This window comes from Carcharodon carcharias, chromosome 1 (assembly GCF_017639515.1).
Source record: "Carcharodon carcharias isolate sCarCar2 chromosome 1, sCarCar2.pri, whole genome shotgun sequence".
Classification (NCBI taxonomy): domain Eukaryota; kingdom Metazoa; phylum Chordata; class Chondrichthyes; order Lamniformes; family Lamnidae; genus Carcharodon; species Carcharodon carcharias.
The window spans coordinates 30,306,528-30,323,952 of NC_054467.1; the positions used below are offsets into that span (position 1 = coordinate 30,306,528).

At 42.7% G+C, this 17,425-nt stretch overlaps 1 protein-coding gene across 1 annotated transcript in view; it reads right to left on the reverse strand.

Moving 5' to 3' along the window:
- The window catches only part of mlsl (malate synthase-like), a 47,729-nt gene that overhangs the window by 13,393 nt on the left and 16,911 nt on the right, over positions 1-17,425 (reverse strand). The window contains exons 4-12 of the mRNA XM_041190439.1: positions 8,125-8,343; positions 7,141-7,231; positions 6,610-6,686; positions 6,388-6,498; positions 5,828-5,887; positions 4,818-4,974; positions 3,705-3,903; positions 2,995-3,073; positions 436-528 (exon numbers count right to left, since the gene is read on the reverse strand). Coding sequence (XP_041046373.1) covers positions 436-528; positions 2,995-3,073; positions 3,705-3,903; positions 4,818-4,974; positions 5,828-5,887; positions 6,388-6,498; positions 6,610-6,686; positions 7,141-7,231; positions 8,125-8,343 — 1,086 coding nt within the window. The remainder of the gene's footprint in view (positions 1-435; positions 529-2,994; positions 3,074-3,704; positions 3,904-4,817; positions 4,975-5,827; positions 5,888-6,387; positions 6,499-6,609; positions 6,687-7,140; positions 7,232-8,124; positions 8,344-17,425) is intronic.

The following is a 17,425-nucleotide window of genomic DNA, read 5'->3' on the forward strand; positions in this document are numbered from 1 at the left end:
CAATCCTCCACAAATGCACCTAGGATGATGGTAAGCATAAGAACAATTACATTTTTCATGAGTCAAATTAATTTTCCTTTATCGTAAAAGAAATCGGTTGGATAAAATATTTTGCCATTGTACTTCTTAGGAACTTCTAAAAAGCAATGTTTAACTTAATTGAATTAGTAGATGATATTTGGATTGCCTTTTACATGGTGAAAGATATTATGATTTGATTTGCCTAGTGTTAGTTACCCTTTTCTATTTACACTCATCAATTCCACACTTACTTTAACTGCATCAGGAAACCTTGTTAATTCCTTTAGTATATAAAAAAGAGTCTATAACCTGCACACTCCATTTTACTCTCTCTTACACTGGAATAGTTCTTATTGAGTAAACATATTCTTGCAATTCCTTTACCAAAATCAGCCATGAGCTTAGCATACTTACAGAAGGCATGGTAAGCAGATCACTCAGAGTCACATCTACATCTTCTCTTAGGATATGCAGTTGATTGTGTCCCTTTGTGTGTTCCAGGAACAGCTGAAATTGAATAAGCTAATAACGTGAACTGAATCATGAAATGCATCTGAAACACAGCACGTTTTCCAAAGAGAGAAAACCAGTGAATAAGGAAACAAAAGTACAAACCAAGAATGAATTACCCGGGCTTTAAGAGTCGGATTTCCAAGGCTCAAGGTTCACATGTAGCTAATTCCTGGAGATCCCTACTCTGAATACTCGTCCTTGTGGCCTCTAACTGGGGCTGATAATTCATTCCCAAACTGTAGGCAAATTTACAGTATTGGCCAATACCCACAAGGAGCTTGCTTGAAATTACTCAAAATCATTTCTCTCAACCAGCAAGAGGAGGAAACTTTCATAATTTGAACTTAGAAAGAACTTGCATGTATATAGCACCATTCATTACACCAGGATGGCCCAAAGCACTTTACAACCAATAGAGTATATTGGAATTGCAGCAGCCAATTTCCATGCAGCATTATCTCATCGATGTTAAAGAGATATTAACCAGATCAGCTTAAGTAAGGGATAAATATTGACCAGGAACCCTGGAAGAATTCTCCAATTCTTTCTCAATAGTGCCATGAGATCTTTTACATCCACCACCTGAGAAGACAGACAGTTTAATGTATTATGTGAAAGACAGCACCTCACCATTTTGACATTTCCTCCTTACTGTACTGGAGTGTTAGTCTGGATTTTGGGCTCAAATCTCCAGAGTGAGACTTAAAGTTATAATCTTTAGATTCAGGGGTAAAAGTGCTACCACAGAGCCATGACATGTGCAGAAACCTAACAAGTTTATGATTCTTGAAACAATGCTATTGAGAAATCCACAAATAAAATTTACATTTGCCTAATATGAAAGGCACACTCTCTCCTCATGGGAACACCTGATTTGTCAGATGAAAGTATAATAATTTTCATAATATTTTTCTGATTTATTGTGAAATAGGGTTATGGGAATAAGTATAGTTGGGTCTGTCTGTATGATTTAATTACATTTAGAGTTAAGTAGACTGCAAGCTTGAAATCATCATAAGCTAGGTGTTTGACATGCTAATGAGTAAACATGGATGCTGGCTAAGCAAGTAAGGTGTGAAGGGATTGTTGGATTTTGAAGGGATCTTAGTCGGTTTACAACTAGCCAGATAAGGGAAACTAAAGAGTGCGTTTATTTTTCCCAAATGTTACTGACAATATTGGCAACATGAAAGTTTTTATTATGAGGAAGATTCAGTTTCAAAGACATGGAAGTTACATTAAAAAGAGAGAAACATATATAAAGGCGAATGAAAGGCTGTGTGGAAGAAGGCCATGTAAAATCTAACAGGAGTGTGTCAAATAGCCTTAATGAAGCCTCCAGCCATTTGTGCATTAGTCTGCTATATAATGAAACTGAATTTGGGGAAAAGCCATTTGGAATTCCACTGTAAAGTAGGTATTGTGTTAACTAGCTGGTTCTGTTTTAAATCTAAAAGGGGGTGTAACTGGGGTTCAGGTTAATTAGGAACTTTAGGAGCTATTATAGTAGTAAGTAATTATAGTCTTATTTATGTGCTTGAAATCTTTTATTTTGTTAATATTTTAATTTAATTTTTAAAATCTCTAAAGGTCTTTGTGGGCTCACTACATGTGGTCGCTCGACCAAGTTTCCATTGTGGATTTGGTCATCTGCCACATTACAACGTTTGCTTAAGTCCAGAAAGCTTAAGGACAGATTGGTGGAGCCAAGGCAAAAGGAGTACCAATGTCAGGTTCCTGTTGCCTGTCAAACTAGGACCACCTCGGCTCTTAAAGCATTGGCTTTCATGGCCATCTAGAGCCCAGCGAAAATAATCCCAGCCCCTAGTGAGCGGTCTACTTCCCCAAGTTCCATTTGTGAGCCAGGCTGACCAGTCAGTGATCAATAATGTATCCCAGAGGTTAGGATAATGATTGCTCAAAATTTCAAATTACTTTAAACAAATAATTTTAATTTGTAGCACCTCATGTCCTTGGGACATGCTCAAGCATTTTATACCCAAATCATTTGCATTTGACATATAGTTGCTATTTTTGTACAGTTGACCGCAATAGTCTGTTTGTACACAGTGAGCTCCCATAGCAAATGATGATTGGGGAAAGCTGTTGATTAGGGGCGCAGAGAACTTTTCAATGCCAATGGAATCTTTTATGTCTGCCTGTCCTGGTGGACAGCATTACGGTTTAACATTTTGTTTGAAAGACAGCGCTGAAGTGTCGACGGTAATCATGTGCTCAGGACCCAGCATGGGGACTGGTCCCAGAATATGTTGACTCAAGAGACCAAAGCGCCATTACTTAGCCAAGCTGACATTTCAGTTTCTAAGTTAAATAAAATGTGACAAATTAATCTTTGCAAACAGCAATTCTAGCAACTGCAATAACTGAGACTGTGCACATACAGCTATCTTATTCAGAACCTATAATCATGCAGAATACACAAGATATGTATTAAATTACCTTTGTCATTGGCTCAATCAGATCCAGATCAAACACCATGAATCCATCAACTCCAGCATTGATTTCAAGTAGCTTCAAACTAAAGCATTGATATAACACTGTTAGGTTCTGTATTGGACAATAGTGTGCATTGCTGAAAAAAAAGACATACTGCCAAAGCTTTTAGTTTTGCACTCATCAGGACAAACACCGGGATACCAAATTTCAAAGGGAACAACAATTTATACTGCAAGAGAAAAAAGGCTGTTGATTGGCAAGTGAACTCTAATTGGTCTAAACACTAGGGAATAGTTGTCCACCAAGCTTTTTAATTGAAAAAAAAGATGCAATGCCTAGGCATGTTCTTTCTGTTTGCACAGGACACGGTCTTGTGCATGAATATATATGCGGCTTCAAGAAAGCAATTGTGAACCACATTGTGAACCATGGGGAATGGGGTGCAGTGGAACAGTGACCCTGAGCTAAGGAGGGAACAATATGACTGAGTTTCTATTTCTGATCATCATCCAGGATTGAACCTGGGACCTTTCTGGTTTATTCAATTTAGTGGTGCATTTATCCACTGAGATTTGGTTCTAGAAGCCAACTATTTCATTGAATGCAGTTTAAATAGAACTGTTTTCAAGCCAAGTTATTTTTAAAGGAAGACAGCATGTTTTGGGTACTAGCTCCCATTGCAGTCTACTCCTTGTGAATGCAGCTGCACATACCGTGTGACAATTGCTATGATTCTCTGGTACTCCAAGCTTTCCTTATCCTGGGGCAGTAACAGTGCTGCCATTCCTCCAGTGGCTAAAGCACCTCGCTTATGGCAGGTCTTTACTAGAAGATTCATGTAACTCTTCAAAAATCGTTTCTCCATGTTCACGTATTTACTGCGATCTGGTAAAAGGAACTCCCGACGACAGCCTGAAAAATGGTGTTTATAAAATGACCTGTGTGCTCCTATTTCCTAAAGATAGGATATTTTATTACGCTTCATATTGTTTAGATCTGATCATTTAGCACCTCCCTAAAATCAGGGCCTAATCATATGGGAAAACGATAATGGGAAATCCAAAGTTTCTTACTATACTGATATTCTGTGACACAGCTTAAGAAGTCCAACAGTACATTGGCAGATATCTAGTCGTTTCCAAAGGATTATCAACTAAGCCATTAGAGGTGTTACATGAGTGAAATTTTAAAGAAAGTCACCAAATAAAACTATTTCACCAGGAGACATGTGAACTGAATTGTTACATCACCATTTCTCCTAAAAGTAGCCACAATGGAAGTGGTGAGGAATTGAACAATGCAGCTAAATTCTGATCTCAAAAAATAATCATCGCAACGAGTTACTACTTCAATTCAGTCACAGTTATGCAATTTTGTCATGGAAACAAGCCATTTGGCCCAACTGTTCTAAGCCTACATTCATGTCCCACATGAGCCTCCTCCCACCTGTCTCATCTCACCCTATTAGCAAATCCTTATCTTCCTTTTTTTTTTCATGTACTTACCCAGTTTTCCCTCAAAGCATTGTGCCATTTTCTTCAAATACTCACTGTGCTAGTCAGTTTCAAATTCTAACCACTCTGGTTAAAAAATGTTCCTGGATGCCATATTGGATTTACTGGTGACTAACTTATATTTATGACGCAAGTTTTGGACTCCCCCAGAAGTGAAGTGTCGTTGTTGTACTTGCTTTGTTTTTTAAAAAATTTCTTTTAGGGCCACCTTTATGGAATGCAATCGATTGAAATTACAAGTCTCAGTAATTTGAAATACACCAAGTGACAATTCTTCCAAATGTTAATACAAATCTAGACATTCCTGCTCACCAACTTTGTTTACAAAAGAGGCAGAGTAATCCCAGATTCCACAGTTCAACCCAGCAGAGTGGTCTCTCAGCTCATAGAGAATCTCCTCCATCTCAAACGTGGCCAAGATATTTTCTATTAAGACAGTGGCTTTGATAGAACCAATTGGCAAACCCAACTGGAAACAAAGAAACACAGTGAGATTAATGGTGTTGCTGTACCAGAGGCACTTTTCTGGGGTTGTTGACTTTGTTTTATGTATTCAGGATGAAACTAGACCATATTCTTCAGCTAATATTAGTTTAAAAGACAAAAGGACAGTTTTGCTAGTACACTTAAACACAGAATCCTCTGGACACTGGATCCTTGACGAAATTGTCAGGTATCAAACCAAAGAAAATGAAGTGCCATGGCTAACTGAGACATCAGGTGAGGACAGTGAGCTCAACTGAAGTGGCAAAGTATCAGAAAAAATCAGCAACATCATACACCCTGCCACTTTATGAAGTGCCATGTCTAAACACTCATGGACTGAATTTTTATATATTTTTTATTATTCAGTCATGGGATGTGGGGGCATCACATTTATTGCCCATCCCTAATTGTCTTTGTTCAAAGGGCATTTAAGAGTCAGCCACATTGCTGTGGGTCTGGAGTCATATGCAGGCGAGACCAGGTAAGGACAGCAGATTTCTTTCCCTGGAGGATATTTGTGAACCAGATGGGTCATCATCAGACTTTCAATTCCAGATTTTTATTGGATTCAAATTTTACCATCTGCCATGGTGGGATTTGAACCCAGGTCCCCAGAGCATTACGCTGGGTCTCTGAATGATTAGTCCAGTGACAATACCAATATGCCCCTGCCTTGCCTCCCCTAGTTAGATGGGGATGACAGTAATTTAAAACAGTTTAGAATTCTATAAAGGATATGGGATACATAAAATGTTGTGTAACTTCAATTCATACCATATCTAACAATTCACAACTTGGAATCAGTGCTATTTATCAATTGTTATATTGTAACATACCTTCTTTTGAACCCAGACAAATATATTATTCCACAATTTGGCCTCCAAATGGCTTTCAACCTGCAATGTGACAAAACAAAGTCTGTTAACCTTGATAATATCTTACAGGGCATGCATTGAATCAACATATTTATCATTAGTTGGGCCATACCTAGGAAAGACAATACCTATAAAGGTCCTAGGTTCAATCCTTGATCTGTGCCAAGTATCTGATCTCAGCCACACCAGCAGCAGTGCATTATAATTGACCTCCCTCTTGCTCGTAATTCAATAATTCTCATGGCATCAGCCAATATCTACCATATTCAAAGAATGCTACCTATTTGTCATTCTTTTTGGCAAAGTATAAATGGAGTATGTTGAAGGGCTGGGTAAACAATCCACCCGATGCCAAAATTTCTTTGTCAAAAAAACAATGACATTACATCATATGTATTGCACTGCAAATAGCCTAGTGGTCAGATAATACTGTTACTATTGTGGTGTGGGGTTAACCAGAAAACAATCATTAAAAAATACTGTGATACAAGAATCAATGTTGACAGCAAAACATTGGGTACCTTTGACAGATAAAAGAAAGGACCACATTCATTTTCGAACAAAATTCGCCCATTGTGGTACATCAGCAATCCAAAGTCAAACAGAGGGCCTGGAACCTCCTTTCCATTAACCTGTTGATTATAAGCAATGCACATTTCACATGGAGTTTTAGAACAGCCACAACCAGCAATAAAAGTCTTAAGAAAATTACTTTCCAAGCAACAAACTGAAGAACAACATACCAGCATGTTATGTTCGACCATGTTCCACGCTCTGGGTCTTAGCATTAGAATGGGGGTCTTTGAAATAGGTGGTATATCTAGACATATAATTCAACAATATTGTAACCATGTTACTATTGGTAAGTCCTGTCTTTTTGGAGTATACACTCAGAAATAGTCAAGTTTTCCTCAGCAGAAGGGAATGAATTTTAAAGATTTTCCCAAAGGATTATGAATGATATGGTAAAACTCACATGATTTTTGGTCTTCCTCCCCTCCCCCTCCCTTTCACTACTCAAACTATTTTATTTCAACTTTTCTCAGCTCTGAAATTGTTAACTCTGTTTCTCTCACTGCACAGACCCCACTTAAACCAATAACACTTCATAACTGGGGTAAATAAATCCCCAGGTTCATGCACCCAAGAAAGTTAGAAAGTGAAAACATGTATTTTTCAGGTTTGAAAGGATGCTGTTTGTTTAATAAAGCTGTTGTTAGGCCATTGAGAGAGAAAACAGATCAAAGCAAACAAAATGGTAGCAGGATTCTTACCTGGAAACTGATTATGAACTGCCTTGTACACATTGGAAAGTCCTTGGATTTGATTAAAGTAGGTCGGACAGTGACCATCATCAAAATCTGTCTGTAAGCATAAATCAAAACTCATCAATCATTCCAATAGTTTTTCTTGGAGAGGAGAACCTGATTTTACACAAGTCATTATGATCACGATCCTACTTAAATAATAACACAAAAATTGTATCCAATCAGGTTTACAAACTTACGCTGAACCAGAGTTCTGATGATCATTGGGCGGGATTTTCAAGTCCCACCTGCCGAGGGACTGAAAATTCCCACCCGAAGTCAACGGACCTTTGGCTGGTCTGTCAAATTTTCAGTCCCGCCCCAAGACAATTCCATGGGCGGGACCAGAAAATCCCGGCTGTTAACTTGGTCTCTCTCTCTCCACAGACGCTGCCTGACCTGAATATTTCCAGCATCTTCTGTTTTTATTTCACCCAGGAACCTGTTGGCATTACTCCAGAATTACCATCTAGCCAGTGGCTCCACAAGCCTTAAATGTTATTATAATGAAAGATTACCAAAGTAACCTTTCAGACTTTTCCCTATACAACTGGCAATCAGTAAGCAGCTTATTGAAGGAATGACTCAACAGTTGTTGATTTTTTTGGTCAATAAAATTGAACTAATGTGAGTTACAATTAATCCTGCTAAGTTCCATTCCCTTCAATCATTTGTCCCTAATACAGAGCTTTCCACAGTTGCGCATTTTTTCATCTATTTTAAACTTGATGAAAATCGCATGACAAAATTTGTAGAACAAGACTGCCCAAGCATTCTTTTTTTCTCTTATAAAGGAAAATGTCACAGGGCAATGTTTATTCATATTGAAAAGTCTATCTTCCTGTAACAACTCACCCGAAATCAAGTATCTTAGAAGTGTGATGAGCACCAACCCCAGTGTGCTAGTTTCTCATCCTTTATGATAACACAAGTAACAGTAGGAGATCTTACCTGAATGCCCTGTGCATTTGAGCACAAGGCCCTGATGAAATGTTCAGTATTGGCTGGAGAAACATCTCCAAGATCTATGTGTCTGTTTTGTAATCTCCGAGGGACTGGCTGAACTCTCCAGGATTGATCCTGTCGAATGTGTGAGGTATGGGGTAAAAACCCAGGAAGTCCACATCGACGATCCAGATCCAGTTTTGTAATAATTCTCAACTGTAAAATCTGTACAACACAAAGTGCTCAATTAATTCAAATTAAGTAACACCATTTGATTGAATTCAAGGTGACGTCACTTGTTCACGTTTCTGCAGATTGTAAACCAACATGTTGCCCACAATGGTTCAATGTACTTACTCAGAGCTCCAGATTGTCGTGACATCAGGGTACTGGGGGAGAGGAGTCGATATATCTGTTCAGCAGGGAAGCTCGTGACAACAATTTCAGGTAGAAATTGTAGTTCTGGATTTTATCAGCCCTCAATCTGGGATGCGGAAGGGCCTAATAAGATGGTTAAATGGTTGACGATTGGAGAGCCCAACATCTTCCCACTGCCATGGGATTTTCTCAACGGCAGGAACCTCAGTGGCGCACCAATTGAACCAATTAATTGGCCAATTAATGGCTATTTTATGCAATCGGCATTTTTCCACCATCAGGTGGACCCATTGCCACTTGGGGGACCAACAGGCCTCCCCAGCCTGTTGCTCGGAAAGGAGGAGGGGGGCCTTCTTTCATGGTCATTCCATGGTCCAGACGGGCCTCTTGGCAGCAATGGTTGCCCCTGAGGCTCCAACACCACCAATGGAAGGGTTGCCCCTCTGGCTGCTGGGCCTCTCTGCCCGGTCCTGGTAAATTAAATAAAAATAATTTACCTGGCCTTCCAGAGTGCTTCAAAATGGAGGCACCATCTTTTTCCTGCAGCCTCAGCATGTCACCTCTTCTGGCAGTGCTGAGGCTGGTGAGCTGCTGGCCCTCTGATTGGGCTGGGAGCTCGGGGGATGGGCAGCTGTCCTTATTTGAACAGCAACCCAGGCAGTGGCCTCTTAATTGGCTGCCGCTGGTAAAATGCCAACCGTCCATCCACACAGGCTCGGGACCAGCTTTCAATCTCAGCAATGGGACAGCCTCCCCTGGTAAAATTCAGCCCTGTGTCTCAGTTGAACAAATCAACTGAGTTTCAATGGCATGATGAATCTTGATTTCAACATGGATTCAGGCAGGAGAAAGAGTGGAGCAAAGCATGCTTAGAGCTCAGGAGGAACAAGAAGAAAAAGTTCTGAGCAGAAATGATTACATTAGTATCAGAGCCCCGAGGGGCTCAACTGGACCCTCCAAACCCACGACCACTACCATCTAAAAGGACAAGGGCAGCAGATAGATTCCTGCTTTCCACTAACCCCTGCATGAAGAATATCAATGTTGACGTTGAGTGAAGCCACCTGGGTTCACCCTATATGGGGGAATTTAGAGGATCAGTCACCCTAAATGCTCGGTACACTCGTATACATCCTAGCAGCTAACCAGTAGCGCCAAATGGACAGGTGTGGAACCAGATCACCTGTCCATTTTGTGTTTCTGTGATGAAATATCATCTCCCTCACAGAATTTGGAAACTTTCACCATGATACCCTATCAGTGTCTTGGACAGCATGCCACCGTGTCAATATATCATGTTACTCTTTTTTCGTTTTATTTTTAGTTTTGATTTACCATATGTAACTGGAAACCTTTCTCCCACTCCTGGTGTAAGTAGCGCTCCTGCATTGAAAATAACCTTTTGGCATGGCAGTGTAGTGTTTGACCTTCAATGTGCTGCATCACCAAGCAGCAGGATGCAGACCTCTGCCAACAATTCTCCGCAAAGTGCATTCCAAATGTGAACTATGCCAACATTGAGCAGTGCTGATTAAAATAGTCTCCCAAAAGGAGGAAATCAGAAGGCTAGTCATGCTGGGCTGTTATAATGCACCACATGATAGCAGCAATAAATTCGTAAAAACAATTGTAAGTTTCTTACAAGCTAATTGATAAAGTGGGGAAGAGAAATAAAAATACTTAAAGAATTTAGAAGTAAAAATGCAAGCTTCTATGTTTGCCTATTAAATCACAATTCCCAATATCTAAACACAAGAAAATTAGCTGCGATTAGAGTATGCAGACACAGCATCAATGCAATACTCAGCAACTCCCTATTCAGAAGAGAAGCCTGGATGAACTTTTCTTACTCCATATTGGATATTTTTACATTGATCTGCTGAATAAAGTTAATAGTTTGCTTGTTGCTAAGCTTTGCACTGCAGACTTGAGTATGACTACATAACAGGACACTTTTTTGGACAGTGCTTAGGAGCAGGAATATTGTCTGACTAATCTCCTCATTGATGTTAATTTTAATACTCCTATTACCAACCCAGTGAACTCAGCGCAAAAGGGGAACTGGAGCAGTATGGTTTCTGTGCACTGCATACCACCACATAGCACAACTACCCACGGTGCCATTGTGGAAGTCTTAATTTTCAAACATACTATAATTCCTGACGCCTGATTGGAAGTCGGATACCCCATATCACACCAGCACATACATACGATTCCTGATGCCATCAAAAGGTGCTCTTCGGCCGAAGTAATTTGCATGGTGACATCACCAGATTTTCATCAGCGTGATTTAACTGTCAAGCTGCAGTCTCCAGTCATTGAAGATTTTAAATCCATCTTGACACCAGGAATTTTTTTCAGATATGATTGGTCAAGCCTACATCTACCATTAATTTATCTACTGTTCATCGTGCTTAATTAAAAATCAGAACTTGCAATCCGTGAGAGGCTCCATGACTCTGGGACTGGTGTGTGCCTTTGCTATGGACCTGAATACAGGTCCAATCATTGGTCTACTTCATCTCTTCCCTCCCCGAATGCCTCTCTGCCACTGTCTAAGTTCCTCTGTCTCTAATAATGAGTGTACTTTAACCATGTTTAGCTTTAAAATATTATTTCCAAACTAGGCTTACATTGCTGCCCATCCCCCGACTATCCGAAATAAAAACAGAAAATGCTGGAAAAACTCAGCAGGTGTGGCAGCATCAGTGGAGAGATAAACAGAGTTAATGTTTTGAGGCTATTAGGATTCTTCTTGGCTTTATCAGCTTTCCCTTCTTACACTATGCAGCATGATCAAGAATTGATTTTCTCTTCCACATCTAGAGCTTATATTACCACCAATTCTGCACTTGTTTTATTTATTTGTTTTTTCCCCTGTGATCCATTTGCAGCCTTCATGAGATGCCAATGTCTATGATGGAACCATTGACATATGCACATCTAGGAATGAAGTTCTGCGGATGGTTTGAGGAACTTATTGTAAAGTCGAATGCAGAATCTCAGAGATTTTATTTTCTGGATTGTTCATTGATTTTCCACTTTATTTGCCATGTACCTCACCATGGACTGTGAGGCCAGTGTGATATTGAAATTCAATGAGACCAAGAACAGGCCGTGTGTCACTTCATACCATCTTGTGCATACTGGCCATGTCCTGGATAAGGAATGTTTATATTTCCATGCCAGGAGATGACAACTCAACCGGACTCAAATGCAGAAGATGGAAGTGTTGTCCCCCAGCCTAATGAGTACTTGGACTGTATGTATGCTGCCTGCACACCACTCCACTTCCCTCGCCTTCCTTCTCAGTGCCCTATCACAGTGGGAGAGCAAGATACCTCACAGGAAACAACAATGGAAGAAAACATCGACATTTTCATACATACACTTATCTCCTCATGGAGTCTCACCCACAAGGCAACTATACAGAACCTCCTGTGAAGCATTTTAGGATGCTTCATTGTGTTAAAGGCAATGTAAGTTCAAGTTGGTTTGTTGTTGGAAAGAAATATTGCATTGGAATTCAGCTTTATTGAGAAAGATAATAATATTGACCCAGATCTTCCAGTCAGCAGTGGAGAGTGTGCGCCTGCTGCTGACTGCGATTTAACCTGCCCATTTACCATTTTATTCTGGAGGCTTTGCACCTTCGGATTCTGGCTCCAGCAGAGATCCAGTAACAAATAGTCTTTGATTAAAGAATCTTCCTAATTTTCTTTTCTTCCTAAATGATTCCACTAAGAATTCTTGGTCTCCACTCCTTTGTTCCTCATTTGATGACCGTTGGAAACAATTAATCTTTCCAATTTCACTCACCCCTTTATAGTGGCTGCTCCTCTCATGACACCGGCACTCCCATTCACCTGCTGCCTCTGCTTCCAGCTCTGCACAAGATGCTGGACATCCCATTCACTATTTGCCAGTCTCCATCTCCCCCCAGCTCTTGAAACTCAATGCGCAGACCCCCAGTTTCCCTCTGTCATCCTGCCCAAACACTAATCTCTCAACCCCTAGTTCATCTCTCTCCCTCTGACTCCCATTTCCCATATTCCTCAATATAGCTGACTCAACAATACTTATGCGTTCTGACAAAATGGTACATGGCACTTGCCTAGGCTGCACAATCCAAGCTCAGCTCACCGGTGTCAATTCTAGGCAAAAATACCAACTCCAAGCCTAGGCTTTTTGGAGAGGAAAGGCCTACAAGTAAAAAAATGTTGCTCCTCCACAGTTCTTAGTCTCTTGCCTTTAGGAAGATCTTCTGATTTGTCTTATTGGGTCCAAAATGGATTAGCTCAAAATTCTCCATTTGCCACAGTTTTGCCCACTCACTTAATCTATTTATGTCCCTTTGTAACTTCCTACTTCCATCCACGCAAGGAATGTAACCGGGAAAACATTAAGTAGTATGTCAAAAATGATCCACTTTCCTTTAGACTTGATAGGCACCTTGAGGTTAATAGTTGATCATGCACAACTTAAAATTATCAGCAAGTTAGTGCACTTGTACAAAAAGTAATGAAAAAGACTAAAGAGTATTAGCCTTTATCCCAAGGGTATTGGAACTGAAATGGGTGGAAGTTATGCTTTAGTTATACAGAGCCATGGGTCAGACCATGTCTGGAGTAATCTGTTCTCACTATGAAATCCTTCCCATATGCAATATGATCCAATTCCTATTTACTTACATTAATTTTAATATAATCATTATATGTTTTTATTAAATTATCTAATCTTCCTGATCAAGCAGAATATTGCTTAACCTCCTATGATCAACACCACACTTACAATAATAAAAAATCAAAATGTTACACAAAATAAGGATAGAATGTTATAACTTTACAATAGGGACTGAATTACATTTTTGCATTCTGGTCCAAATATTCTTCACTCGTTAGCCTTGTTTCAACAAATAAACTAAACTCAACCATTCCTCTCCTATAATAACACATTCAACTCTTGTTATCTGTTATCTTGAATAGTTACTGAATTCTCACAATACGCTTATGTGAAATGAAGAAATAAGTTGTATTCATAACATATTCGAGTTGTTGACCATGTCAGCAACATTCCAGCTAAGTTAATCTATTAACCAGTAGCCATCTTGTCCCATCTTGTTTACAGAATGGTTAATATATAATTATGAAATAAGAGCATTTGAACTTAGGATTTTCAGACTACACTAGTTATACGATAATGCTTCAAATACAATATGCATGAATTTAAAATTCATTTACTGATATTCACCAATCTTATCTGCAAAAATAACCTAGCAGGGGATTTTTAAAATAGTTACTGGGGGTGGGGTGGAATTTTCCAGTACCCCCGCTGTGGTTTTAATAGTGAGCCGGGGGTGTGTTGGGGGGGGGGGGGGGGGGGGGGGGGGGGTGGTGTCGGGGAAACGCTCCAGAAGCTGAAAAATGGGCTTCTGCCAGTGTGAAATGATGGCAGACACGTGTGCTCTCGACCAGCATGGCAGGTTGCCATTCCCGTCAGAGGACGGCGAGAAACTGGCAATGAAGGCCCAACTGGAACTGCACCCCCTGTCCAATTGTCCACACCGCCAGTGGGATACCAAGCCGGACTATGGTGGCATGGAAAGGGCGGTATTCACCTGGAATAATGCCTGGGGCAGCTTGCGGAGAGTGGAAGATGGAGGCCTCCATCGACCGTGGACACCGGAACGCTACGTGCAGCAGTGGGTGGGTGAAGCATTAACCGCGTGGATCTTCACGCTGCAGGTGGACAGCTGCATGAGGTACTGTTGGACAGCCTGGTCTGTGCTGGGCAGGGGAATTAGATGGAGAGGAGAGGAATGAAGAGGTGGACAGGGGAGGTTGGGGATGGTGGGGGAAAGAGGGAGATGCTGTGGGGTCGTGGAACGGCTGAGGTGGTACGGAACGAGAGGGTGGGAAGGGCCGTGGTGGAGTATGGGTATTCAGGCATGGGGGAGGGTGCGGGTATTGATGGGCTTGGGGGGGTTAGGGTTAGGGGCTTGGGGAGGGAGGGGTCAGTGGTGTCAACTGATGAGTCCTGGGAGGCATCCTGAGAGGATTTGTTGATTGGAAGGGAAGGTGAGTGTTAAAGGGGACAGTGGGAGCTGGTAGGGTGAGAGGGTGCGGGTGAGGGTCCTGTGATGATGGGTGAAGGGATGCTGAAGGTTGTTGGAGGGGCCACAGAAGTAAAACTGGATTCTGGGGAGGTAAAAAGGATTAGGGGGGCGTATCTATTGTCACAAGGGTGGTATCCTTGGGAAGGTAGGGACGTAGACATTCACCTGCAGGGGATGAAGGGTGATAGGGAAGAGTTGTAGGGTCACTGTGAGTAGGTCAAAGGTTACACCAGAATGGGCAATGGTTAAGGGGGTGGTGGAGTGTGTGGGTCATGGGGGGGAAGTTGGAATTTGTTGGATTCCATCTGGCCGCGTGCAAACATCTAGAGCTTCAAGATGGAGATCTCAAGATGCTGCCTGGGAGTTAGGTCAGCAGGGGCAGGCGGAGCGACAGGTCCGCTCAATTGGACAACTGAATGGGAAGCCCAACAAGTAGTATTGACAATGCTAAGGCGTTTCAGCAGATGAGCGCATGAAGGGCAAAGGCTCAGCGTGCATGGGAGGCTTCTTGCACATGGCTGGCAAGGGCCCTGGCAAAGATCCTTGCCTCCCTGCACATGCAAGATGCCGGGGGACATAGACCCAGCCTGGGATGTCCCGCTGAAGATGGGGTGGGGGGCACACACAGGTTTAAGGACTACGAATTGCACTTAAACCACATCAGACCTCATTAAAGGGCAAGTGTAGTTCATTTACAAAAGTGTAAGAACATTGACTATTATAGTGAACCCGTGCAACCACATGTGAAATCATAACTTCTTGATCTTGCATTCCTTACCACTTCTTCTAGGTGTTCCCCTGATATCCACAGCAGGGGTGGAGGCAGCCTGCTGACCAGTTTGCCCTGTTGTCTTGGGTGATCTTTGCGGCCATCCTCTGGAGATCTGAGGCCTGGAGGGCCATGGCTTACTTTGCCTGTCCTGCTGTGTGACAGCTGCTCGCTCTGCGGTCACAGAGGACGAAGCTGAAGTGGTTACAGGCAAGGGGGATTCCGAAGGACTGGACACACTCAGAGTCCTGAGTGTAGGTGCCAGGGCTGCCCAACAACCGCTCTTCCTCCCTTTGGGTGTCCAAGGGCCCTTACCTGATTCCTTGAGGAGAAGGAGCACCTGGAGGGAGGTCGAGGTGCCCTGTCCCCCCCTTGCATAGCCACAACACTCTCTCACCCATGGTTACAGGGGTGGAGTGCAGGTCTGCACGCATCTCTGACAGAAATTTGGCGTTCTGGTGGACGAGGCTCTCCACGGCATTCGCCACCCTCTCCATGGAGACCTCCATGGACACACAGGTCAGAAACATCTCATCATAAAGCAGGCAGACGGACTCCTCTGCCTCACATGCCACTCTGTTAAGGGCCTCCGACACCTCTGTCTGATGTTCCCTGCCTCTCACAGCTTCCCCAGCATCTTGTGCAGGGCTGATCCCAGAGGCTCGTCATCTGACTTGGGCATTGCAGATGGCTCTTCCCCAGCAGTCCTCAGAGTGCTAGTGAGCTTGGCTGACCCTGCCTCCTCCTGCTGCTGACACGTGTCCATGCAGTGACCACCAGAATATGAGACCCTCCCTGAATTAGATCTAATAATCACTGAGGTGTGTCTCTGTGCTGGTGGAGGGTGCAGATGACTGCTGTGACACCTCTACTGGTGCACTTTCTTCCTCCTCCCCAACGTCCTCGGTCCCCTCTGTGCTGGAGGACCTATTGGACAAGGCTTCCTCTTTTGGCCTTCTTCTCTTCATGCTGGCAACTGTAAGTGAGAGAGGAGAGAGCAGATGACTACATGAACTGCCCCCAACATGGAGGAACCCATGACCTCTAGGTTTCAGTGTGACTACATTATGCATGAATCCTTACTGGATGGAGGCTGCCTGCCAACTTCCCCATCTGCACAGGATCAGTCCAGTTCCTCCCCTGCCAGCTCAGCTGCTACTCCTCGAACTCAGTAAGGTTCCTCAGTGCAGTCCGTCCCCCTCCTGTCTTCTCTCTTTCTCCTGTTTTGCCTTAACTTTTCCTGCACAGAGAGAGAGATGGGGTTGAGAGCAATTTGATTTCATGTATCTTTCTCATGCTTTCAGTCTTACAAATAGCCCACTGGATTGTGTGTCATGTGATTGATGCACTGCAGGTTGTCCACAAGGGTTCTGGGGCAGCACCCTCCAGAGTGGTGAGACCATGCAGTTAGAAAGATAAGGCTCACAGAGGCATGTCAGGCTCACAGAGGCATGCTAGTGCCCTCAATGCCTAACCCCCTTTCCAAATACCTCTCCCCCTTCCCTGACAACATCTGAGCTATCTGCATGGAAGGGTCAGGGACCGATAATGTCCTCTCCACCTGCAGGCTAGATGAATTGCAGTGGGGCTATGAGGCATCACGTTATCACGTTGAGTAGCTCTTTTATTCATGGGCCGGATGGGTGGTGCCCTTTCCACTGAGGCCCATGTCCCCTGTACCATTCAGTGAGGTGAGTGTGAGCAGTTGAGGGTTCACTTATTCTAGTGGCGTGGATGAGGTCATTCGTCCTTTCCCGACACTGCAGGGCAATCCTCTGGTGAAGGTCATGGGCACTGACCACCCTGGAAATTTCTTCCAATGTAGGACTGGTCACACGGCTTGGCCTCCTCCTTCCATCCTCGGGGTACAGTCCCACCTGGCCTCCACTGCATTAAGCAGCACATCGAGGGAGCGTTGCTGAATCTGGGAGCTGGAGCTCCCTGGGATTGCCGGGCAATCTCCTCCTTCAATGGTGGGTACGCGATGAAGAAGTTGATATCCGGCACTTTTTAAGTATAATGCCCAGATGTGACAGCAGGGCGCA